Source organism: Coenobita brevimanus, chromosome 108 (assembly GCF_032717465.1).
Source record: "Coenobita brevimanus isolate Jiangsu-jjx chromosome 108, ASM3271746v2, whole genome shotgun sequence".
Lineage (NCBI taxonomy): Eukaryota > Metazoa > Arthropoda > Malacostraca > Decapoda > Coenobitidae > Coenobita > Coenobita brevimanus.
In genome coordinates this window covers 12,115,043-12,142,541 of record NC_137061.1, presented here as the reverse complement: position 1 = coordinate 12,142,541, position 27,499 = coordinate 12,115,043, and the positions used below count along the sequence as shown (strand labels likewise).

The following is a 27,499-nucleotide window of genomic DNA, read 5'->3' as shown; positions in this document are numbered from 1 at the left end:
GCACTGTATATACAGTAATCCCTCCACTATCCGACGTAATAGAGCTAAAGGCATGTCTAGAAAGTGGTCCTGTCCGGATAGTGGGCACCAGCCTCCTGGACTTGTACTTATGGACCCTAACTTAGAAAAACACCTATACAACTCCCTCTGGACATGCATAGCACCTATTTAAGACCCAAATCACACCAATAAGGGATATAAAAGACTGAAATAAATGCAAAAGAACCATAAAATGAGTTTTTTGAGGTAGGTTTATACAATATTAAACATTCTTGGTACTTACAAGTCCCTGGCTCCTGGACTGGTAGTTATGGACCCTAACCTAGCCTAACTCAGAAAAACACCTCCCTACTGTACATGCATGGCACCTAAGACACTACATATTCACACCAATAAGGGATATAAAAGAGTGAAATGAGGTGTTTGAGGTAAGTATAGTATGGAAAATACAGTACAGTACAGTATGAAACATTCTGCTTATTTACAGCAAGTCCATGGCCATCTTGATGAATAACCGCCTCCTCTCAGACTTTGACAGTAAGAAGGATTTCCTGAAGCACTTGCAGTACACTGTTCATGAAATCTTGCACTTAGTCATTCGCACTCAGAAGTCCATTCTCTTCACACTGTGCACTCTTGTCTTACTTATGCTCCATTGTAACTTAATAAGTGTTGCACTCTGCACTTTAAGTCTTTCCACTCATAAAACCAATTTCAAAACAAATCACAAGTTTATTTACGTTAAGTTTAGTCCAAAAATTTTGTCTTTTCACTCAAATTTCTAATTTCTTAACAATACTCTATGCACTGTTTTTCTTTCTCTGCACAACACTAAATTCCTGTGTGGTCTAGTGGAGAAGTTCTTGCCGTTTAATCACTGTCAGAGTCAGTATCGCTGGGAGGTGACCTAGGGGTGCGTCGCTTTGTCGTGGTGATGGCGTACCCACTGTAGATGACTTGGAAGAAAGACGCAAACTCACGTCGAGCGGTGACTCCACCGTGGCTGATGTGCTGGGCTGTGGCTTGGAGCATGAGGGCCTGTCTTGGGGAGTCAATGGAGTGGAGCCAGGGCTGGGCACAGCGGGGGTCACGGGCCTGAAAAAGCTGTCAATCGTTGATTGACGCAAGGAACGACGATTTATGATGCGCTGCCTGAAAGCACGCACTTCCTCCACAAGTCTCAAGGGCCCCATCTCCCTGTCACAGTCCGGGTGTTCCAGGTAGTCCAGAACGAACTCTAGGTGTTCCCGGAGTGTGCTTAGCTTGGGGATGGCTGGAGTTGTGTCATGCTGAGAGGAGTCCGCATCATTGTCGCCGTCCTCGTCGGAATCTTCAAGCTGGGTACTGACACCTGCAACTGAAGATGCGATCTCGATATCAGACTTGGTCTGATACTCAGGATCGCCCTCGTTGTCATCCAACCACTCACACACTTCGTCCACATCAACATCGTCGCCGTGCGCATGTAGACATGCATGGAAGTCATCCATGTCGAAACTTAGGAAATTGTCCTCCACATCCGTTCCGAGAAGCAGACGAGACCAGCCATTTTCTAGAGTCTTGACAGGGATTTCCTTCCATGCACTGGCCCAGTTGTAAATGGCAGACTTTATGTTGTAGCGGCAAAGGTTTTCCAAAGTCCGCTGGCCTCACGTGTCCCGTCGCTCCCTGCACTCGTCCTCTTCCTTGAGAACAACCATCACCTTGTCCAGGAACTTTCATCGGTATAGGCGCTTCGTTGCCACGATCACTCCTTGGCCCATTGGTTGGATGAGAGCAGTAGTATTAGGTGGCAGAAACATGCACCTAATGCGGCCATTCTCAGCCACCAAGTCCTTGTCGCACGGGTGGGCAGGTGCATTGTCGAGGAGATGGAGGGCCTTGACCTGGTCGTGTGGGATTCCCAGTTTCTCCGTCTGGTAATGTATGACCTCCTTGACGAAATGGCGGTGGAACCAGTCTTTGAAGATGTGGGCCTTCAAGGAATGGTACCAGACGACAGGAAGGACATCCATCACCCCACGAAGACACTGAGGCTGCTTTGCACGGCCAACAATAACGGGGTTAAGCCGGTGCATGCCGTTAGCATTGGCACAACACAAAGCAGATAGCCGTTGCTTGGAGAGCTTGCGACCAGGTACACGCTTCTCCGTCTCCTCGGCTAGAGTGTTTGTAGGCAAAGAGCGATAGAATAAACCAGTTTCGTCAGCGTTGCAGACTTTACCGAGAGTGAGGCCCTCCCTGTCGATCAAGCGCTTCACCTTGTGCCAAAACTCCTCTACTCCATCCTCGTTAGCGTCCAAAGCTTCGCCATGAGACTTACGGTTGGTAAGGCCATGTCATAACTTGAATGCAAAGCGCCAACCCTCGGATGCCTTGAAGTCTAGGGTGTCGTGAAGCCTTGTGAACTTCTCAGCAGCAGCCTTCAGCTCTGTACCACGTACCATCACACCAGCAGCACGTTGCTGTCGATACCAAATCAACGTAGAGCGGTCGACTTCAGCAAACTTGGGAGTAAACATCATCTTCCTCTCCACATTGCGTTTGCGTTTCGACGAGAAGTCAGCCGTGTACTGCATGAGTTTGTCTCGGGATCTCTTAATATCAAACAAAGTAGATCGGGCCAGGTTGAACTCACGGAGGATGCGTGATGAAGACCATCCCGCATCTACTTTCTCTAATATCCCCCACTTCTTCTCCAGAGCCAATACCACTCTCTTCCTCTTCTCAGGCAGCGGGGCCATCATCACACACACGAAGGAGAGGCACGAGAGCAGCAGGTAAGGCACCACCACAAAAGCTAGCACATGGGCAGCCATGACGATGAGCGTTCACTCATGACAAGATACAGGCGGTAAGTGGGGAGGATGCAGGGGCGCTCTAGCTGACGTCGGAGAAATGACGCACCACAACAAAGTTGTCCCGTGCCACGGGCGCCAAGTTCAAATTACATGCGGGAAAAAATCATTTTTAATTTTTTTATTTTTATTTATTTATTTATTTATTTTTTTGCAGTTTTCGGACCATTTTGGAAATATTGGATCCCGGGACGATTATGTCCGGTAAGTGGGGATGTCCGGAAAGTAGAGGGATTACTGTATATGTATACTCAGTGGTGTTTCAAGTTAACAATTTTTGCGTTTAGCAACAGGTTAGAAAAGGTACCGATCCCATGCATTTAGCGCCTTGCCTGTCCACCACCAGACCACCATTGTTATCATTGTTGTGAGCGTCTGTTGACCTTGGGCGCTTTTCTTTCTCTCACAGTGCCAACCATTTGGCGTTGTATTTTTATAATTTATTGCTGATACAGTGTGTTTCATTTTCAGCACTTAAAGTAGGAAATTGGGGGTCAAAAGGGTGACTTGGAGGATGAGGGCAGACTGATTGATATTTTTCCCGTATAAAGTACACTTTGCGTTAGCGATTTCGCATTTGGCAATGGTTTTGCCAGACTAATTAAATTGTCAAACTTGAGGGACCACTATATACATATATATATTCATTCATTCATTCATTGCCAGACGCCATGTATCCCAAACGGGGTGGCCAAGGGCTTAGAGTTAATTGTTTTACAGGGAGGGGCACTAATCCTCCACCAACCCCACTTGACACGTAGGGATGCCAACAGCATCTGGTGTTGCCAGGCGGTCACCCATCCAAGTACTAACCAGACCCAATGTTGCTTAACCTTGCTGATCGGACGGGAAGCGGTGTACTCAACGTGGTATGGCCGTTGACACACAGACATATATATATACAGTACCCTCGCGTCCAACACGGTAATATTGTCATGCATGGGTCCCGTGTTGGACCAAAAACGTGTTGGACAAACAACAGAGCTTATGGGGAAAAATGAATTATGTCAGCAACCCTAGGAAAAGTCACCCTAAATACCTACCATATACCTATACATATATTGGTACTACTGTAATTATAATAAATGATACTGTACTATGAATGATAACTGACCTTTTAGGATAATGTTTGTGGGCTTGCTGGGAATGGAAGGTGATATCCGAGACTAGGTAGTCCTACTGGGTCCCTGGAGGATGGCTGCTGGCGTCACTAGCGGGTAATGGCTGCTGCTCCTCCTCAACCTCCCTCATAAATCCTTTGAAATTCCTTTCCCCTTTCTTCCTCTCGATGTATTCTAGCTTGGTGGCCTGAGGGAGGTGCCACCGCTTCTTGGGGTTCTCAGAAGGCTTCCTAGGCATCGTGAGCAGGGTAAAATGCAGTAGCAAGGGCAGAAAATGCAGTGAGAAAAAAGCACCGTCCAATGCGAATTATGCAACTGAGTGGCACTGTGGCGGGAGAAATTTAAACAAAACATCACCTGAGAGCAGAAGTGTTTTTCATTGGGCGACATCACGATCTCGTCACGATAGCGATCAGAAGTTTTGATTGGCTGTCAGCATCACGGGAACGCCCAGTATGACCGTGTTGGACCAGGGGTGATCGTGCTAGAGGCGAACTCTGCGGATTTCGCCCACTTCTCGGAGCTCCGTCAGTGTTATGCTGACTCACCCGTTTTACAGTACTGTACTTAAATCATATTAAATCGTACTAATTTTTTGCTCTCCGTGCTGGACGCGAATCGTGCTGGACAAATGCGTGTTGGACGCGAGGGTACTGTATATATATATATATATATATATATATACATATATACTATCTATCTATCTATTGCCAGACACCTCAATCCCGTTTGGGGTGGCCACAAACAAATCGCCTCCAAGTCGCCCTGTCCCCCGCCATTTCACTGCCCTTCTTCCAGCTCACACCCCCCTCTCTCATATACCTCTCCACCCCATCCCTCCATCTCATCCTCGGCCTCCCCCTCCCTCTTCCCCCCTCCACCTCACTCATATACACTCTCTTCGTCAGTCTTTCACCCTCCATCCTCTCCACATGGCCAAACCACCTCAGTGTGTTCCTCATAACGCTTCCTATCACATCCACATCCACACCACAATGCTCCCTTATATTCTCATTCGTCAGCCTGTCTCTCCATGTGACTCCACAGGCTCCTCTTAAATAACTCATTTCCACTGCTCTCACTCTTGACTTGTGCCCTTCTAACAATGTCCAAGCTTCACTTCCATATGTTAGAGTTGGTATCACAATACTGTCATGTAGTAACTTTTTCACTTCCATGCTCACTTCCCTGTTTCTTATCACTGCTTTCAAAGAACCAGCAACCTTTCTTCCTTGCTGTACCCTTTCAAGCACTTCATCCTCCAAACCTCCATCCTTACTCATCACACTACCCAAGTACTTAAACGTACTCACATTTTCCAATTCCTCACCATCCAACCTCGCTGTACATTCACTGACTTCACCTCTCTCAAAGACCATCACTTTACTCTTACCTACATTCACCTTTAGATTCCGTTTCTTACACACTCTCCCAAACTCATCCACCAAGCCTTGCAGCTCCCCTTCGTCTTCACTCAACAACACAGTATCATCTGCAAACAACAGTACAGGGAGTTTCCAAACACTATCCTCTCTCACCAGGGCCACTCCAACATCCACTACCCTACCTTGTACCTTTTTTATTACCCCATCCATGTACAGATTGAACAAGCATGGAGACATGACACATCCCTGTTTCAACCCAACTTTCAAAGAGAAAAACTCACTTAGTTCACCATCCACACGCACTGCAGCCTTCGCACCATCGTACATACTCTTCACAGCATTCAGCAACTTCCCATCTACTCCATATATTCTTAACACTTTCCACAATCCTTGTCTATCCACCCTGTCATATGCTTTCTCCAAATCCATGAAAGCCACATACAACTTCTTTCCCTTCTCTAGAAGCTTTTCCACTAAAGATCTAAGAATGAATATCTGATCAACATAACCTCTTCCCTTCCTAAAGCCTCCCTGTTCTTCTCCAACTAATTTCTCTGTTCTTTCTCTAACTCTGTCAATAAGAATCCTATCTATCTATCTATCTATCTATATACCTAGGCTGCTTCCCCCAAGGAAAGGGAGGTAGCCGAGACAGGACGACTCACTCTCCATTTACTCATCCATTCAAACACATTCATTCGCATCTTAGCCCCAAAGGGGAGAACGAACAGATCCTCACCGCATCACGCCGCACAAGGGTCAACTGCGCAATGCAATCAGTGACATCCACAGCAGGGCCCGACAGCAGAACTGGTTTACCCCTGCCACATTATAACAGACCCATCCCCTTACCCGCACCTGACCTGACTAGCTGATCAGACCAAATGCGGGAGAATATCCCCTCAGGGCTGCGTCATCACTTATTCATTCACAATTTCTCTCCATTTATTTCTGTCTCGCACAGCCACTCTTCCTTGCTCAACAGACATCCCTCTCGCATCCAGCGCTCTCTTCACACTGTCCATCCATCCTATTCGTGGTCTTCCTCTCAGTCTTACACCTCTCACATCAGATCTAGTTATCTTTTTCACCAATCGATCATTATCCATTCTCTCCATATGCCCAAACCATTGCAACACCCTCTGCTCAACTCTACCAGCCATCTCCCGAACAACTCCAGTTCTCCTTCGCACTTCATCATTTCGCACTCGATCCATACGCGTCACTCCACACATACTCCTCAGACATCTCATCTCCATTACATTCAAACTTTTCCTCTCTGCTACACCCATATTCCATGTTTCAGCCCCATATAATGCAGTCGGCACCACAACACCCTCATACAGCGTTCTCTTTACATCCATTCTAAGCGAACGACATTTAAACACTTTTTTCATTCCTCCCAACACCTTTCCTACTTCATTTATTCTAAACTTCACTTCTGCATCTATTCTTCCATCCACAGCAACATGTGACCCTAGATATTTAAAACAATCTACCTCCTCAAGCAACTCACCATTCAAAACTATATTCATCCCCCTACCATCTATCAACCTCGTACACTTTATCACTTTACTCTTATTCTCCATTACTTTCAATTTCCTCCTTTCACACACCCTTCCAAACTCCTCTACCAACTGTCTCAATCTCTCCTCTGAATCAGTCACCAGTGCAGTATCATCTGCAAACAGCAGCTGCTTCAGATTCCACTCTCCTCCATCAACATTTACCAGACTCAGACCACCTAAAACTCTTGCATTCACCTCCCTTACAACACCATCCATGTAAATATTAAACAACCAAGGCGACATCACACATCCCTGTCGCAGCCCCACTCTCACGGGAAACCAATCACTCACAGCATTTCCCACTCTTACACACGCTCTACTATTTACATAAAAACTTTTCACCCCTTTTAGTAACCTACCATCAAGTCCATACAATCTTAAAACAGTCCACAAAGCCTCCCCATCAATTGTATCATACGCTTTCTCTAAATCCATAAATGCCCAAAACACATCCTTGCCTTTCGCTAAATACTTTTCACACACTTGTCTCACAGCAAACACCTGATCAACGCATCCCCTCCCTCTCCTAAAGCCACACTGCTCATCACTAATCACTCCCTCTGTACCCTCTCTAACTCTCATAATTAACACTCTACCATACACTTTACCTACAACACTCAACAGACTTATACCCCTAAAGCTAGTACATTCATACTTATCACCCTTGCCTTTATACAACGGGACCACACAAGCACTTGCCCAGTCAATTGGCACCATACCTTTCTCAAAGCACACATTCAATAATCTTACTAACCAGTCAACAATAGTCACTCCACCACCCTTCAGGCATTCCACAGCACACCCATCCATACCTGCAGCTTTCCCTGTTTTCATCTCCTTTACTGCCTTCTCCACTTCCTCCTTCGTGATCAAGGAATCATTCAACTCTCCCAACACATTTATTCCTTGCACCCTTCTATCTGCCACAATCTCAGCCACCCTTTCCTCCTCTACATTTAACAATCTTTCAAAATACTCTGCCCATCTCTTCCTTACTGCATCCATCTCAATTAACATCCTTCCATCCTCTGCTTTGAATAAGAATCCTACCAGACACTTTTCCTATTATACTAAGAAGACAAATGCCCCTATGATTACCACACACTTCTTTTTCCCCTTTTCCTTTGTACAAGGGAATAATTATACCTGACTTCCACTCCTCCGGGACTCTGCCTTCCTCCCAGGCCAATCTGCACATCTTCCACATCCATTCTACTACTATCTCTCCCCCATGCTTCAGCATTTCACCACACACTCCATCAATTCCTGGGGCTTTCCCCAATTTAACTTTCTTCATTGCTTCCACAACTTCTATCCTACTGATTTCTTCCTGTCTTCTCAGCTCCCTGCTTCTCCCAGCCATTCCCCAGCCACTTATACTCGCATTACTTCCATCCTCTACGTTCAACAATTCCTTAAAGTGTTCTGTCCATCTGCTCACTTTTTCTTCCTTCTCCACTAGTAATCTACCATTTTTATCTTTCACTCCCCTGCTAACTTCACTTCCACCCTGTCTTACTCTTTTCACCTCTTTCCAGAACATTTTCTTACAGTCCCTCCACTTTACACTCAAATTCCTTCCAAATTCCTCATCCACTCTCTTCTTACTTTCTCTTACTAATCTTTTCACCTCTTTCTTTCTACATATAACTCTCTCTTCCGCCTCTCAACTTCTTCACACGCCCCTATTTCTCATCCATTCATTGTATGCTTTCTTCTTTTGTGCCACAGCCTGTTTCACCTCTTCAGTCCACCACGCTGTTCCTTGCACCCCCCTCCGTCTTCTCTTCCCTCCACACACCACATCACATGCTGCACATATTTCTTCTGTAAATATCCTACACACACATTCCACGTCTCCCATCTGCTCCAATTCATATTTGCCCAATCGTTCCTCCACTTCTCTCTTATACTCTGCCTTTTTCTCACCTTTTTCTCATCCTCTTGTAACCTTTCCACTCTCCTTGCCACTACTCCTTTCTCTCATCTTTCCTTTCTTCTATTCCTCCATCTTACTTGAAATCTAATTCTGGCCACCACCAAGTAGTGGTCAGAAAGTCCACTCCCCCAGCCTCTATAAACTCTTGCATCCATTACACATCTTCGCATCCTTTCATCCACACACACATAATCAGTCATTGCCTTCCTTTCATTCAGTTCACCACCCACCCTTCTCATCACTCGCCATGTATACCTGTGGATCATTTTATGCCTGAAGAGGGTATTGGCTATCATGAACCCCCTCCCAGCACAAATGTCCACTAACGCACTCCCATTCTCATCTATCTCAGCAGGCACACTCCACTCACCAACTATTCCATGCACCTTCACATTCCCAACTTTACCATTCATATCACCAATCAAAAACAATCATTCCTTCCAGACTTTTCCATGCACACTTCTACATTTGTCCAGAACTCTTCTCTCACTCTTCTAGCACGATCTTGCATTGGCGCATACACACACACAATCGCCCACATTTGTATTCCAACTTTCAACTTTACCCACACAATCCTTGACCCAACTGATCCATACTGTCTTATGCTCCTCTTCAATCTTTTACTCACAACTATACATACTCCTTCCTTTGCCCTCTCATTCTCATCTACTCCTGCACATATACCCCATCCATACTCCCATTCTCTCACACTTTCTCCTCTCCATTTTGTTTCAGTTATTCCACATACATCCACTTTTGCATCCTCAAGCACCTGGACAATCTCTCTCTCTTTCACCTCATCATTCGCTCCCCTTATATTCCATGTTCCGATAATCATGTCCTTTGTCCGGTCCTTGGTCGTCATCGTTTGGTCAGTCCTTGTCCAAGGCTTATTGTTTGTTTTTTTAGTTGTTTTCTGGGGAGGGGCACTAACCCTCCGCCAACCCATTTAGTCACCTTTTATGACAAGCAGGGATACTAGGGGAGTATTCTTGAAAAACCCCCCTACCCCCAGGGGGGATATATATATATATATACACCTACATATATATGTTCAGTACAGTCACTATTTTCGCACCTAATTGATACCACAATTGCGGCGCGAACCTCAAACTCTCAAAATTCGTGCGTATACTTTACACGTTCTAAGTGATAATTGGTGCCGGGGTCAGCCACCTGATTCCCCCTTAGCTACCCATTAATGACACAATACCCCCATTATAAATTACATACATTTAATCAGACATATAATATATTACTGAACAAAGAATTTACTAACACTGACACTTAGGCTGAACTGCTTGATAGGGCTTGAAGATGAGTTCCGAGGCTGAGAGCAGTGGTTAGTTACCACCTGCCCCCTTACTGCTCCCCGCCACCACTGTTGAGTCCCCCACACAACCACCTCCCTATGCTTCAGCATCAGAGCCCTCAAAATCCAGTGAGAGTTCATCAGGCTCCCCAGTGTCATCAACATCCTCGTCTACAGCACCCTCGTCCTCCCCAGCCTGTATGTTCTCCAAAGCCTGGACTTGTTGAATACGAGAGGACAGGAATGATGTTATCAGAGTCTGATGACGTGCATGAACTCTGGCGCTGAAAATGTCCTTGTAATTAGCCAGAAGTCTATCCACCATCGGGAGGAAGGTGTCCCTGATCTCTGGCCTCCCACCACATTCCTCAATTTGCTCTTTCAAATGAGCAGTGGTTGCCAGCAAGTCTGTGATTTGGCAAGATGTTGGCTCACCTGGTGGGACAGGTAAGGGTTCCTGAACTTTGTTGTCATTGACTCGTTTGTCTGTTTCCAACATATCCTCGATGGTCGGTTCAAAACAAGTGACTACGATTTTCATGCGGGGGCTCATGAAAATCGTTGGAAAATCGTGAGACTCCTGGGAAAAAACATTCCCTTGCCATCGCGAAATGAAATTTTGCAAGAGTCTATATTGCGATAATAGTGACTGTACTGTGTGTGTATATAGTTAGATAGATAGATAGATATAGATATAGATATATATTTATAGATATATACTGGTACAGTATATATATATATATATATATATATATATATAATATACTGTTTTTGTGGTAGGTGGTGGCAACCATTATCCACTCACTTGATGTAGTGCTGCCTACATTTTCCTTAGCCATTATCATTTCTTTCTGTGCCTGCCCTCCTGTCTTCCTATTTCTCCCATCTTTCCTGTCACTTCTTATTGCTTTTCTTTCCTTTACAGATGGCTTTGCATTGAGTGGCACGCCAAATGGTTTCATGTAAGCCAAGAAACCATTTACAGTGCTGGGTGGTAACCATATAACCAAACCATACTTGCTCCCTATGTGTAAACAAGTGGGTTGGTGGAGGGATAGTGCCCCTCCCCGTAAAACAACTAACTCAAAGTCAAATGGCCACCCCTTACGGGATTATGGCGTCTGGCAATAGGTAGATAGATAGATAATTATCTATACATCGTTTCATTTCATTACATTTTTGAAGGCTCCAACATGCTTACATATGTCAGCTTTGGTCACCTAATGGCAGCTGTCCAAGCTGCTCAATCTCTGGCACTGTTCCTATGCAGTCTCCTGTCCCTGAGGTCGCACCCAGTGATCTTGTCCCAGGTCTTTTTCAGTATACCTCTCGCAACGCAATCTCTGATGTTAACACTTATCACTTTCTGCATCCAGACATCATCCCCCATCCTCTCCACATTTCACCACACTCAAGGACGCACTGCATATCCACCTTTTCATTGTCATTTCTGAACATATGAGTCAGTGAGTATCCTTTCCCTTTACTGTCCAGGTCTCACTACCACACAGCATTTCACTCCTAACACATGCCGCATACAAAGATTCCTTAGGACGGAGGGAGAGCCCTCTCGGTGTCTGGAGAGGCAACAGCTCCCTGAACTTCTTCCAACCACTCCTTACTCTAGCCACAGAGCAAACTCCAGCCTCACCTCCAGCACACGTCTCCCAAATAAAAAAAAAAACTCTTCCACACACTTGAGAGACTCACCAGCAAGATCAGTCCTTTCATGCCTGACAATCTCCATGTGCTTTCCCCAACACATCACATACGGGAAGTGACTATTATTTTGCAGTCTGCCTCAAATTCCACTACATCTCCTATGCACCCACATACCACAAACTTTGCACAGGATGGAATTGCTTCCCACGACCTTTTGGCAAACCACACATGACCACTCTTCCTCTTCTTTGGAACTTTGACAGTACTGCCGCCAGCCCTTGATACCGTCACCTTTGTTTTATCTGCGTTTACTCTCAAGCCCTTGTGCCAAATAACCATCTCTCCACTTCCTAAATCATTCCTCCACTTCCCTTTCATTCTCTGCAATCAACAACAAGTCATCGGCATACAACATCTTCCAGGGGAGTCCATTCTGAAGTCACGTGAGAGGGCTTCAAGTACCATGATAAACAACTAGGGGCACAAGACTCACCTGTGATGCACACCAACATTCATGGAAAACTCATCACCCAAATCTCCATTGATTCCTACATACATAGACATAACCACCCTAACCAGTTACTCCTCGATCCCATAATGTACATACTGATATATATATATATATATATATATATATATATATATATATATATAGACACACAGTATACACAGGTCTGTTGAACTGCATGAAAGTTCAATACAGTATATAGCATCTAAAAAATACAAAAACTATAGAGTGTTCTTTCTCATTTGGCAGAGATTCATAATCCCTTTGCAGTTAAGTTGATGGCCAGTTGTAGTCACATTGCCGGGTAAATCTTACTAATAACCAAGGAGACTCTTTCCTATATCATAACTAAGGCTCATCAAATTTCATGCAACTACAACTCAATACTCAAGCTTCGGGCTTGGTGAAGTTCTGTCGTATGAAAACAAACTGTCCTTACTGTACATGTAGTAGGTTATGCTTTAATCAGACTCACTTTCATCAGACTCATACTTCCCACAATTTGTTTGGTAATAGTGAGGTAGTATAATAATCAGTAAAAATTTAGATAACATTGATAGCGTTTTGGTAGCTCATCTGGTGTACAAGTATATTTGGGAAAGAGCAGGTGTTTTGCAGGACAGTACTAGTTATGCTCCCATACTGTAGGATATGTATTGTACACACACACACACACACACACACACACACACACACACACACACACACACACACACACACACACAAATTCATTGGAGATAAATGCATTTTTAAAGAGTTGCAAGGTGACTTGCACAGACTCCATAAGTGGTGCCAGATTTGGAAAATGGATACCAGTATTTAAAAAAGAAAATTCTCTTGAAATGAAAGGGGGGGTCCTGACACCTTGTATTCATTCTATCTAAGAACCACCTCCAGACATACACCCCTCAGATACTACCCAACCCAGAGAGACATGAATACATCTAACCTGACTGTGGTGTGGCCACCGCCTTTCCCTGCTGCCATACCATTGCAAAATACAACTTACAGACAATCCACTTTGCCCACACAATAGTGCAGCCCCCTCACCCCCTCCAACAACATGACACACACACCATGTGCATCACACTACCTGGATTACAACACAAAATATAAATCTGTTGTTAGAGCTCAATATTAAAAGTAGAGGGAAAGTACTGCAAGTTTTTTCCAAGTTAAAATGAGAAGAGTATGTGTGAATATAAGGCCATTATACCTTAAGTGATAGCACATTATATAACCATAATCTGAATGTGTGGACGTAGCTTATCGCAGTGATAAAGTCAACATTATGTCATCAGGGACAGTAAGCATGTTTTGAAATTGTAGGAGCCTTAAAGAGTTACAACACAAAACCAATTGAGTAGGTCGTCATTATATGTTGGTGGTGATTTTCAAAACTAGATCAGCATTCATTATATTTTCTAGACCCTGTAGAAGGCACAGCAAAACTACTTGTCAGTCAATAATAGGAGTGAGGTAAATATAGAGAGAGGGCAAGGGGCCACAAAGACAAAGTAGTCAGGCAGGGTCCTAGCCAAGGGCAGCACATGACTGATACCAGATGGCTCCAAGCAGAAGATTTGTTTGTATTTGTTTCTGTTCACTTACTTGTCTTTTTTTGTATATGAACTTCTTATATATTACAGAATATGTAATATACTTTTGTGGTTCAGAACATTATTCACATAAGAGATCTAGTCCAGTAGTGTGACAGTGTAGGTACAGTCTAGCTCTCAGGTACTGGGGTAACTGACACATGATAAAAAGGGCATAACAAATCTCCAAAAGGAACCTAAAGAGAGATACGAGTATGATCGGTTAACATTGCCTTGCATCCTACTATACACAAAAAAAAATAGCTGAGACCACCCTGAGGCTCTAGTTGGGACCTGGTCTCATAGGATACTGTAACTTGCATGACTCAGAGACACGCCGGCAGATACCACAGTTTTTTTTCCTTACAACTGGTTCTGTGAATTGTGAGAAACTAGCAGATTAGCTTTGCAAAAAATAATGAACCTTTAATGGGCAGTTTTTATTCAGTATACTGTGGCTTTAATAGCAAGGAAGAATGTCAGACACACACCAAGACGGGGTGAAGGCCGCCAGGTGGGAGCGTCGGTTCGAATCCCGTAGAGACGCCTGGAACACATATCGTAATAGGTTTTCTCCCTACGTGTCAAGTGGGGTTGGTGGAGGATTAGTGCCCCTCCCTGTAAAACAATTAACTCTAAGCCCTTGACCACCCCGTTTGGGATACATGGCGTCTGGCAATGAATGAATGAATGAAAAGAATGTCAGAAGAAGGTGGCATGTAATGAGTACTTTCTGTATTGGATGAATGGTAACAAGTGTGACATAACCTTACTGTAGATGTGTAGAATTAGCTTATCATGGGAGTGAAGGCCATTGTTGTGTTATCAGGCACAGTCAGCATAGCTTTGAGTGGTGACCATTGTTTTAGTTCCCACAAAAATGATAACACTGAGGAGGACTAAGTCACCTTTATCACTACCTTTGTTTCATAATCTCGTCTCTGCTTGATGGTACTAGGCTGCTCCTTACCTCATTAACTCACTCACAGATAAATATTGTAAATACTGTACTGACTTTCAGGCTCATTATTGCTTACTTTAACGTGAATAAAATAATGTGTTGATTGTTGGAATAGAATAATAAAGTTTTAACAGTGAGAGGGTTGATAGTAATAACACAGTGCTCTCAGGCTCCTGTAACTCAACTTGGAAAATTATCTGTTGTTATCTGGAATAGAACACTGCAGTTCTTTGATCATAAAAGGATTAATGGTGTCAGGATCAACACTGTCATACTTCTTTTGACTCACTGTAATCTGAGCATACCGGGTAATCATCTGTCATCTGCTGGAATAGAGTACTAGAATTGCATTTGCTGTGGGAGGGTTAATACTGTATAGTACTGGATGAAATACAGGAGGTGAGAGGGGAAACAGAGGAAAGAGAGTCAGTTCTCTGTGTACTGCAATGTGAAAGTTCAGAAGAAGGGCAGAGACTTCAGTTTGACAGTTGTCTCATCTGTAGTATTTGTCTGTTTATCTTTGGCCAGATGCCCTCATGTGGTGGCACCAATATAATTGATGCTCCACTCCATGGTTATACAAACTTCCCTCAGCTCCATATCCTCCAAAAGAAAGATGTTAGGCTGCAGAGGGAGGGCAGCTGCCACCTGCAGTCCACTGGGTTCATATTCATAGTAATGTAGGGCCTCAACAACAATAACATCAATAATACATGCATTCTTTGTGTCAGTCCCATCAGCCAGAGAATTATAATTAAAAAAAAAAAACATACTATTTTTTGACAATATCTGATGCATGTAATGATGGTTAAACATGACTGACCCTACTGTATCCCATAACCCTCTTGATGCCGTAATCATCCCATAACCTCAAACTGCCATATCCCCATCCCTCCCACACATAGGTTGTCGAGAGGCAAATGTCTGGCTACTGCTTTGTTATCATTTGTATTACATTTAGAGGTTTGAAACTGTTGGCAGTTGCCTAATGGAACTTTCCTCTCCTAGTTAGTCTTTTAGTCTCCGTTCTCTCCACATCGGGTTCTGTATGTCTTCAGCTAGATGCCCTAATCCTGTAAGGGCTGACAGCAAACAAACCTTTATTTTTTATTTTTTAAATAAACAGAGGAAGGAAAACTAATTAAATATAGAAAATAATCCCTACACTAGACTACAGGTGTCCTCCATTCATAAAAATTCTGTAACAGTTGGACTTGAACTACTGTGGATTGAAATTGGAAGGAATCTGATCTAGTGAAGCAGGTTCCGAAGAGAAGTGGTTTGGAGAATAAATGAATCCTGATAGGCAGTTGTTCTGCAGTGTGGCAGTGTGACGGTAAGCCATGAGAGCCACCAGAGGCCTGTGTAGCACCAGGGAAGGTGTGAAATGACACAATGGATGCATCTTCTTTTGAGCATCTGCCATAAAAGTACTGTATCTGTAAAATAAGGCAAGGAAGGCAATATTCCTTATTTGTAGGGGATATAGTTCTTTGCTAATAACTATACTCGGTTCCACGGAGTCTGACGCACTGATTTTGCCAGCCGAGGACAGGTGGATCTGGTAACACTGCTCGACGTACTTGGGCTGTGATTGGTGGATTTCCGTTGTGTTTGAACGTGCACAAATTGACTTTCTATTTCAACCAAGGCCTCATTGATTTGTAAGATACCGGATTATACAGATACCGGTACAAATTAAAGCAGTGATATCTTTGATGATAAATATGTGCCTTTTAAATTACTAGAGATAAACCTGAACGACAATGATAACAAAAAGTAAGTAAAGTCGCGACTGGACGCACGCGGACAAGTCAGCGACTGATTTAAATTCATTTCATTATGTTTGATTTCGTTTATACTGTACGCGGTTTTGTTATTGCAACATATTTCAACTATTATTTTCTCATGGAGTTTGCTTTTATCTTACTTTCCTTTCATCTATCATTAACAAAAATTCGGTTCATTCTATAATGATGTAATCCATTACTTTCCCAGCTCTTTGTCAAGGGGGCAGAGATACATGCTTGAGGATGCACTGTGACCAGGGATAGGGTATCCGTCTGTATGTCTTTCTCTTATGATACAAAAATGTTATGGAAAATCAAATACCAAACTTATTCATGTAAGAAATAATTCTACTGAATCTGATTATGAATACAAACACATGCAGATTTTTAAAGCTACTGTTACCTATGAAGGTAATGAAAATATGTGTGTACACTATGTGTATTAAGAATAGAATTGCATGTATTGGCCCCAGTGAGGTGTGTGTGTGTGTGTGTGTGCTTACACAAATCATAATTATTAGAAGCTAAGCAAAGCATATCTAGGGTCAGGTTGTATATTAGTAGATGAGGTAATGAAGGGCATAGTGCAGACTGTAGACTGTGACACTGTGTAGTAGTGGTGGGAAAAACATTCGTGCCTTCACAGGACCTCGGAACCACCTCGCTATGAACGTCTGAATTCCCGCCACAGTCGCTGACTTGTCCGCATGCATCCAGTCACGACTTTACTTACTTTTTATCATTGTCGTTCAGGTTTATCTCTAGTAATTTAAAAGGCACATATTTATCATTAAAGATATCGTTGTTTTAATTTGTATCTGTATAATCCGGTATCTTACAAATCAATGAGGCCTTGGTTGAAATAGAAAGTCAATTTGTGCACGTTCAAACACAACGGAAATCCACCAATCACAGCCCGAGTACGTCGAGCAGTGTTACCAGATCCACCTGTCCTCAGCTGGCAAAATCAGTGCGTCAGACTCCGTGGAACTGAGTATAGGTTATTAATTATTCTTAGAAAATTTGTTTTGAATTTTGTACAGTTATTTTAGTGCAACCTTCTCATATCCACACCATAAGGGTGAGCAGTATTCCAGGTGAGAGTGCACTTGACTTGTAAATTATAGGTAACTGCTTTTCAGTGAAGTAGTTACAGGTGCTGTGCAATAATTCACATATCCTTGAGGCAGTTTTAGCAAGTAATGTAGCATAAGAGGCTGAACTGAGGGTGCTGTTAAGCAAAGCACTTCATATATCAGGGCACTTTCTCCACATTGTGCAAATGCTCTCTCATATACCACCCAACCCCATGCCTCCACCTCATCCTTTGTTTCCTCTTCCCCTTCCCCCCTCTGTTTCACTCACATGCACTCTAGTCAGTTTCACATTCTCCATCTTCACATGACCAAACTGTTAAAGATTATTTTTCCTAATGCTTTCAGTCACATCCACATCAACAGCTTCTGAATTATCCAATTTTCTCCACAGTCCAAACCCGGTGAAGTGACACAAGCAGTGAAGGATGCCATAGCATGTGGGTACCGGCATATCGACTGCGCGCTGGTGTACGGTAATGAGCCCGAGGTTGGGGCTGCCATTAAGGCAAAGATTGAGGATGGAACAGTCAAACGCGAGGATCTGTTTATCACTAGCAAGGTGGGTGAGAGAGAGAGACAGACAGAGAGACAGAGAGAGAGACAGACAGACAGAGAACAGGATGCTGGCTGTTGAATACCTGGAATGTGCTATCCCCCTGTTTTGATTACAGTAGACCCTCACAATACTGGACCCTTGTATAGCAGATATCAGATTTAACTGACACTACAATGGCCTTTGAACTTCCGTCAGATATAATGAACATTGTCCATCTAATGGGATGCAATACGTGTTTTCTACACTTTTTACACCAGCCTAACCCGAAATTGCTCTCTCCCCATTGTGATTGCTGAGCTGTAATAACAGACTAGTAATAATGTGCTGTACAGTACTGGTCATGAAATAATGCTATGACAAGGATGTCAAATAAGTTGCAAAAGGGCAAAATTATGGGCCAGGTTAGTGTAAAATGGTATAGTTTACATTTTTAGCACTAGAATATGCTGTTGTACTAATTCATTTTCAGACTTGCTTCAAATCCCACTGGGGGAAGGAACAGTTGGATATAATGAACTATTGGTTTTATTGGATCAGGCTTCTCCCAGTTAGTCTGTTAGAGTGAGGGTCTACTCTGTATCTTTATAAGAATGGGTAATATTGAAGGGAAATGTTGGAAAATTTTTAAGTCTCTTGTTTTTATTGATGCACTTTGGTACCATTATTACATGCAGGCTAAAACTGGAACACTTAACCTTTAACCATTTGACTAAAGGATGCCCAAGCTCTAATCAGTACAGTGTTGCAGAGTGTTGGCCTGAGTGAAATACACATGTGTCAGTAATAGCAAAAGGATTAATCATATAAATCTAGTTTCATATAGTTTTAGTTAGAATTCTGTATAGATATGTTTCACATATAGCTGCCAGATATCCAGTTCAGTAACTGCCAGGTTTAACCCTTTGAGTACTAAATGCGGATAAAGTCAGGTTGAGTAATATTCGTCAGTTGGACATAACTTTAGTTATACGCCACGGAAAAACTTTTAGTCACTAGTTTTTTAATTCAGCCATCATCAAGGAGGTTTGACAGTGCACTTAAGGTAGTAGTAGTAGTTGTTCCCTAGGCAGTCTGGCCGAACAGCCCCGAGTCCCTTAGGAAGGCCATGGCCGAGACCGGGCTTTCCCACAGAGCTCTCAAAGAGTGTATGTTGTGTTGTTGGCGTAGGTGATTGTGTGCAATGCATTCTTCCATAATGTGCTTAATAGTATGGGGTGCTGTGTTGCATCCTGGACAGGCATCAGCAACAGAGTCATCCAGCCTCTTCTGGTAGCTTAAGAGGGCTGGATGGTGCCCACATCTCAGCCTGGCCAGGTGGACCCTGTCCTCACGAGGAAGATAGGATTCAGCAGGGTGGATGTCAGGAGGCCATGCATGCAGCTGTGTGTTGTCTTTAAGTGTCTGAATGGAGCGGCGAGTGATCTGAGTGTGGATATGCTTCTGGAAGCTGGTCTGAGGTGGGCGAGGGGGGAGAGATGACAGTATTTGTGTATGGTATCGTGTGCTGGGTGTTGTTTTGATGTTCCTTGGTGTGGGTGGATGTGCTGCCATGTACTGTAGTGGATGTTGTGGGTTTGTGGAGGCTGCAGCCAGAAACTGGGTGCCTTTCATGTCTAGGTGATCCTTGACCTTGAGGACTTGGGTTTCTTGATGTAGGTGGTCTGTGGGTGTAGTAGCTGTGCTGCCTGTGATTATTTTTAGGGCCTTGTTCTGTATGGTCTGTAGAGTGTTGTAGTGTGTTTTGGTCAGGTTAGAAGCCCAGGCAGGGCTTGCATAATTCATCACTGAACGTATGTATTGTTTGTATACTGTGGTGGTGGTTTCTTTGTTGTGTCCGAATGTTGTATGGGCAAGTGACCTCAGAGCATTGAGTCTTGGTGTTATTTTATTTTTAATGTTTGTGATGTGTTGTTTGAATGACATTGATGTATTGTATGTTACACCAAGGATTTTGTGTGTGTGTGTGGTAGTGGAGTGTTGTTTATGGTGAGGTGTGGGATGTGACTGTGTTCTGCTGTCCAGTTTGTGAGAAGAGTAACTGGAGATTTGGCTGGGGCTATTTTGAGCCTGTTTGTGGTGAACCATTCGTGTAGTGTGTTGAGGTAAGGTTGAATGATGTGTGCAGCTGTGTTTGAGTTTTGGTGTGTACATGTAAGTGTTATATCATCTGCATAGGTAGCTGTGTGTATATGTGGTGTGTGGGTATGTCATGCATGTATAGAGTAAAGAGTGTAGGGGACAAAACAGATCCTTGGGGGACGCCGTTTGTGAAGTTTCTGATGTTAGAAGACTGACCGGCAAATGTTATGTGTGCACATCTGCATGCTAAGTAGTTTGCCAGCCATCTTTTTGTGTTATTGTGCATGTTTGTGTTGAGTATTTTGTTTGTGAGGTTGTGGCGGGGGATGGCATCAAAAGCTTTGCTAATGTCAAGTGTGACTAGGAGTGTTCTGTGTGGTGGCCTAGCTGAATTCATGCCATCGAAAACTCTCTGTGTAAGGTCTGTAAGAAGGGTGTTTGTGGAGTATAGTGGCCTAAAGCTGTGTTGTATCAGTCGTTCAGTGACTTCAGAGGGGGCGCAGAGGAGTGTGATGGGGCGATGTGAGGAGGGTAACGTGGGGTCTTTGTTGGGTTTAGGGATAGTGATGATATTGCCATGCTTCCAGATGTTGGGTATTATGTTGTGTGAGTAGCTGTAGTTTGATATGTTGGTGAGTGCTTGTATGCCTTGTGGTCCTAGGTGTTTAAGGTGAATGTTGCTTATGTTGTCTGGTCCACAGGCAGATGAGTGCTTGAGGTTGTTAATGATGTGCTTCCTCTGGTTGTAAGTGAAAGGTGCGTAGTCTGGATCTGTGGGGAAGTGTCTTTTATGTCTGATGATACGTCGGTCTTCCAGATGGGGGGTTAGATGGCTGACTTGTGAAAAGTGATTGATGAAAGTGTTTGCTTGTTGTTTGTTTGAGGGTATGGTGTCTGTTATTGTGATGGCAGTGTGTGATTGTGTGGTGTTGCTGTTGGAAAGTGTGATGCTGTTTAGTGTTTTGTAGAGTTTGCTGATGTTTGTTTTGTGGTCAAGTGTTTGGAGGTAATTTTTCCAGTTTAATGTTTGCTGTTCTGATATTTTACTGTTTATTTGAGTGTTGAGTTCTTGTATTTGTTGTATGGTGTCTTGTGTATGGGGTGTTGGGGAGTGTCGCAGTGTGTCCCGTTGTCTGATGAAGCCTTGAATTTCTGGTGTGAAGTGGGGGTTGTGTCTCTTTCTGTTGCCTCTAGGGGTGTGTCTTTTGTCTGCGTTTTGTATAATTGTATTGAAAGTGTGCACAGCGGTGTTGATGTTTGTGAAGGGTGTACTGTTTAGTGTTTCGATATGTTGTTCTGTTTCAGTTACAAAGGCCTCCCAGTTGGCTCTCTTATAATTAGTGTATGTGTGTTTGTGGCCAGCTGGGGTGATTCTGGTTTTGGTAGTGATGATGATTGGGAGGTGATCAGAACCTAGGGTTTTGACCACTCTCCATGATGTAGTGGGGGCGAGGTTTGGGGAGCAGAAGGTGATATGTGGAGATGATGGGAGGAAGAGGGCTTGGTGTGGGATATGGGTATGTTGGTCTAGACTGTTTAGTATAAAAAGATGTGCACTTACGGTTATGTGACCTGCCTGTGGGATGTGGCACCACTGTAAAGAGTGTAGCCCACACTGCACCAACATGCAAGAGGAATTGCTGGACTCTTGTATTTTCCGGCTCAGAAGTGACATATCGTTAATTTACATATAAGATGTTGGTATATATGAACCACAAATAAGTGTAGATTAAAGTGATATAGAATTGAATGAAATATTTAGTGGTAAAACAAGGAAAATGTGTGGAGTATAATGACTGACAGGCGAGTCGTAAACATTGATCAGCTGATCGTCAAGCTGATAGCTCTCTGTACCAATATTTACACTGAAATGATTTACTAATGAGTTTATGAAAGTAGCAGATCTTTCTTTGAGAATCAGAAAGGTATTTTAGCTTAAGACTGTGGGTCAGGCCTGCCCTACACTTGGGTACATTATGGTTGTGTCACCAGGAATGCTAAGCAGGCTATTAATATGTTCTGTAGGCTTTTTTTTTTTATTCACTATCATTATACTTTATTATTATTATTATTATTGTATTTTCAAGGAATGTGTGTGTGTGTGTGTGTGTGTGTGTGTGTGTGTGGATGAGTAAATTGGGAGTGTGTCGTCCTGTCTCAGCTACCTCCCTTTCTGTGGGGGAAGTAGCCTAGGTATATAGATAGATAGATAATTGAATTTTGTGCTAGTCATGTGTATCTGTGTATTTAGGAAAGTAAACCTGTACTTTTGGATGTATCTGGTATCAGTTTGAATTATTTTTTTGTTCAGAAAGTATGCACTGTTAGGGTGAAGTGTATAGGAATAAAAGCGTTTTTTTTTTTTTTTAATAACAAGAACATGTACTGTATATGCACAATCCACAATATTGCTAACTTTAATTTTCAAGGAAGTGTACTTTTTATTACATTGTATAATTGTATTTTGTGTTAGTAATGTGTGTGTCTGTGTCTTTAGGTAAGTAAACCTGCACTCTTGGCATTTACAATATTTCACATCTGTTTGAACACTTTTTTTATTCATTTTTTTTTTTTTTAACCTCAAGGTTCTTTGTAAAAACACTGAATTTTGAGCTTATTTGTAATTTGTAAGCAATTTCAGTGTCAGATATGAAAACTACACCATCGGATAACCTTGTAACTTGCCAAAAAAAAAAAAAAATAAAAAAAAAAAGAAAAAAAAAAAGGCAATGTCATGCTTAGGTGGTAAAATGACACCTCTTGGGAACCACGTATCACTGGTGGTGCTCAAAGGGTTAAAAAAGAGGGTGTCAAGTCTTTGTCATGAGCTCCTTACACTTTTTTGTTTATTATACTGTAGTTAGTGTGCTGTACTGATGATTTATGTATTTGCTATTCAGCTGTGGAACACATTCCATAGCCGCCACTTGGTGATCCCAACCCTGAAGCAGTCCCTCGCCAACCTTGGCCTTGACTATTTGGACCTGTACCTCATTCACTGGCCCATGGGATATAAGGTAATACTGAATAACCTGTAAGTCTTTGAACTTTGAAATTTGATACTCTAAGTTTCTTGTACAGGTGGGTCCCCTACTTATGAACGGTCGACTTACAAATTTTCAACTTTACGAATTTGTACTTTCTGTACAATATTCAATAAATTACATAAAATATTCAACACTTTATTATAAAATAGGCTTTGTGTTAATGATTTTGTCCAACTATAGGCTAATGTAGGTGTTTAAGCAAGTTTAAAAGGCTTGGTAGTCTTGGCTAGGCTGTGATGTTCGGTTGGTTAAGTGTATTAAATGCATTTTCGACTTATACAAAATTCCACTTCCAAGCAGTTTCTCGGAATGTAACCCATTCATAAGTAGGGGACCACCTGTACTGAGTTGAGTATGTTTACAGTATTCATGTATCATTTATTTTGGGTCTACAGTAATATGCTGTTAAGTACCATTTTTATTTTGAAGTTACAGTTATCCCTCATCTTTCACAGCACTCTGCTTTGCCAGCTCTTATATATATATATATATATATATATATATATTTATATATACATAATGTATATATATATATACAGGTAAGCCCTTAATTCACGCGAACTTTTTTCAGGCGATTTCGGTTATCCACGAATTTTTTGTACAATAATTAAAACATAAAATTATAGTATTCAAGTAAATAATTTTAATATACAAGAGAAATAAATAAAATATAAAAATGCCTACCTGCTGCCTGTGTGCATACATCCATATATGTGTGTGTGTGTGTGTGTGTGTGTGTGTGGGAGGTCGGTCTACCATGCACCACACAGTCAGTGTGAATCCAATGGTCGAACCATGCGTGACTCGCGAATCATTATTTGTGTACCCATACTATGTACACCTAAAACCTATGTATATATGTATATGCAACCAGTACCATTGATGAAATCAGCACACTTCTCTAAACTGCTGACTTAAGCTAAGGTTCCCACGCCTGCTGCTCGCTGTGAGTCAGTATGGGGCTAGACATCTAACAGAGCACAGGTATAGAAGCTCTCTCTGGAATAAACCTCCATTATACGTCACCTCAGATCTTTGGAATAAACCTGGGTGGGGAGCACGGGGCTATTGAAACAATTTGGTGGCAGCGGTGGGATAAATTGTTTCAATAGCCCTGTGCTCCCCATTCAGGTTTATTCCAAAGATCTGAGGTGACGTATAATGGAGGTTTATTCCAGAGAGAACTTCTATGCTTGTGCTCTGTTAGATGTCTAGCCACATACTGACTCACAGCGAGCACCGAGCGTGGGAACCTTAGCTTAAGTCAGCAGTTTAGAGAAGTGTGCTGATTTCATCAATGGTACTGGTTGCATATACATACATACATAGGTTTTAGGTGTACGTAGTATGGGTACAATACTTATTTTTCTGCATTCCAGTGATTGCTTGCCTTGTCTGCCAACATGGGGCCTAAGCGTAGTGCTAGTGATGCATGTGGTAACACACCAAAACGGACTCGTAAAGTGATGTTGCTGACAGAGAAAGTTAAAGTGTTGGACAAACTTAAGGGAGGCATGGCGGCGACAATTCTCCGTCAGGACGATTCCCCGTCATTTATTTACATACCAGTTTATTTAGCAAGTACAGTACACTAGTTTTTTACTTATATGAGTTATAAAATCCCCATGGAAATTAGTTATTAAAGTATTAATTAATCAATAATAAGTATATTTATAGAATGACAGGGAATCGTCCATGATTTGATGGTGAATTGACTTCATGGTGAATTGTCTCAGAACCGTGTGTTTGGGGTGAGTCAACTGTTCTTACCATAAAGAAGGCAGAACGTAGCATATGGGAGGCAGTGAGGGCTTGTGCACCAGGCTGTGCTAAAGTGTCTCCACCTATGCCTGTGAACTGGCACGGAACCGTATGTTTGGGGTGAATGAGTCAACTGTTTGGACAATAAAGAAGGCAGAATGTAGCATATGGGAGGCAGTGAGGGTGTGTGCACCAGACCGCTGAAGTGTCTCCACCTACGCCTGTGCTTGTCAGGTTTCAGTGTTAAATTTCGTACATTTTTGTTGTTTTTCATACTTTATGCTAGTTTATAAGGTGTATGTAGTGAATAAACAGTATTATTCAGATGTAATATACTTAGTAGACATGCGTCATTATGTGCACACAAAGGTACAATGTATACGCGAATTTACCACATACGCGAAGGGTCTGGGAATGTAACCCTCGCGTGAATTAAGGGCTTACCTGTATGTATATATATATATATATATATATATATATATATATATATATATATATATATATACAGTATATATATACACAGTATATATATATATGTATATATAAATAATTATATATACGTATATATATGTATGGATGTATATCTACATATATATATATATATATATATATATATATATATATATATATACACAGTATATATATATATGTATATATAAATAATTATATATACATATATATATGTATGGATGTATATCTACATATATATATATATATATATTATAGAGTATACCATCACAAAATATATATATATTTTTTTCATAATTCAACAAACTCCGTTGTTAAAAAAATAATCATAGAATACACTCAAAACAAGTAGATTCTAATGCCAAGTGATGCTTTAGGGAAAAACAAGTGGGTTCTGGGCCATTAAATAGTTAAGTGATGGCCCTGCTTTAAGGGTTACACTCTACTTTGTCAGAATATGTCTCTGGGTATCCATGTAATGTAACCCCTGCCAAAGATGGGGGATCACAAACTGTCTCATACGTTTTGTATTTTAAGTATGAACATGCCAGCTCTTATGCATTTTATCTGTTGATGATTTTGTATTTTTAAGTTGAATATGCTCACTTTATGTCTTGTATTATGAATTTTAAAATGTTTACTCACCTGTCTTGTGTTTTGATACACTTAGTTGCATGTCTTGTTTTGTAATGTATGATCTGTAGTTGTAATTTTGTATGTTTTTTGTTTTAAAATTTTGGATTTTTATATTTTATCTTTTGTTAATACATATAAGAAATGACTTTACCAGTCCCCAACCAACACTGCTGCACTAATCACATCAGAGAGAGAGTGAGAGTGTGTGTGTGTGTGTGTTGGTGGATGGGTGGGTGGATGTTCTTACCTAATTGTATCTTTACAGGAATGAGTCAAGCTCGTACTGTCCTGTATCTTAAACCATTTTTATCATACATATCCTTAAATTTGTGAATAGTTTTGGCACACATTATTTCATTCGGTAGTGCATTCTGCTGATCAGTTGTCCTATTTGGGATACTGAATTTCTGTACATCTTTATCGCCTCTCTTTTTATGTAGTTTTTTGCAATGTCCTCCTGCCGATCCTTCCCCATGGGTTATATATTCATTTATGTCTGTTTTCTCCTTCCCTGATATGCATTTATACAGCATAATCATGTCTCCTCCTGTCCTTCTGTCCTGTAGTGTTGGTAGATTCAGTTTATTTAGTCTTTCTTCATAGCTCAGATCCCTTAAGCCTGGTACCCATCTTGTAGCTCCCCTTTGTACTTTTTCAATCTTGTCTATGTGTTTTTTGAGATAAGGATTCCAGACTGCTTATGCATACTCCAATGTTGGTCTGATGAATGATGTTATTATCTTTCTCAGCATGTCTTCATTTATATATGTGAATGTTATTCTCATAGCAAGCAGTGTATACATGTTCCGTACCTTCTCACTGATGTGGTCAGCCGGAGATAGTCTGTTATTGATAATCACACCTAGGTCCTTCTCTCTTTCTGATGTGTGTGTAGGGTTTTATTTCCTATCTTATAATCCCAATCAGGTCTTTTTCCACATTTACCAAACTTGATTACCTGACAATTGACCACATTGAATTCCATTTGCCATGTATTACTCCATTCATGAAGTTTATGTAATTCTTCTTGTATCTCTTTACAAGAGTCTGTTTTAGAAATTCTTCTTTGTATTTTTGCATCATCAGCAAACATATTTAGATAGCTTTCATTTCCAGTGTTACTATGTCATTAATATACACTAAAAACATAATT

General features: G+C 41.9%; 1 protein-coding gene and 1 pseudogene across 2 annotated transcripts in view; one reads left to right on the top strand and one right to left on the bottom strand.

The window, feature by feature from the left end:
- LOC145416987 (aldo-keto reductase 1B-like) overlaps positions 1-27,499 on the top strand; it is an 84,627-nt gene that overhangs the window by 16,272 nt on the left and 40,856 nt on the right. For both annotated transcript variants that reach the window (XM_080285830.1, XM_080285829.1), the window contains exons 2-3: positions 18,191-18,358; positions 23,335-23,451. In XM_080285830.1, coding sequence (XP_080141956.1) covers positions 18,191-18,358; positions 23,335-23,451 — 285 coding nt within the window. The remainder of the gene's footprint in view (positions 1-18,190; positions 18,359-23,334; positions 23,452-27,499) is intronic.
- Positions 3,623-3,741, bottom strand: LOC145417060 (5S ribosomal RNA; annotated as a pseudogene).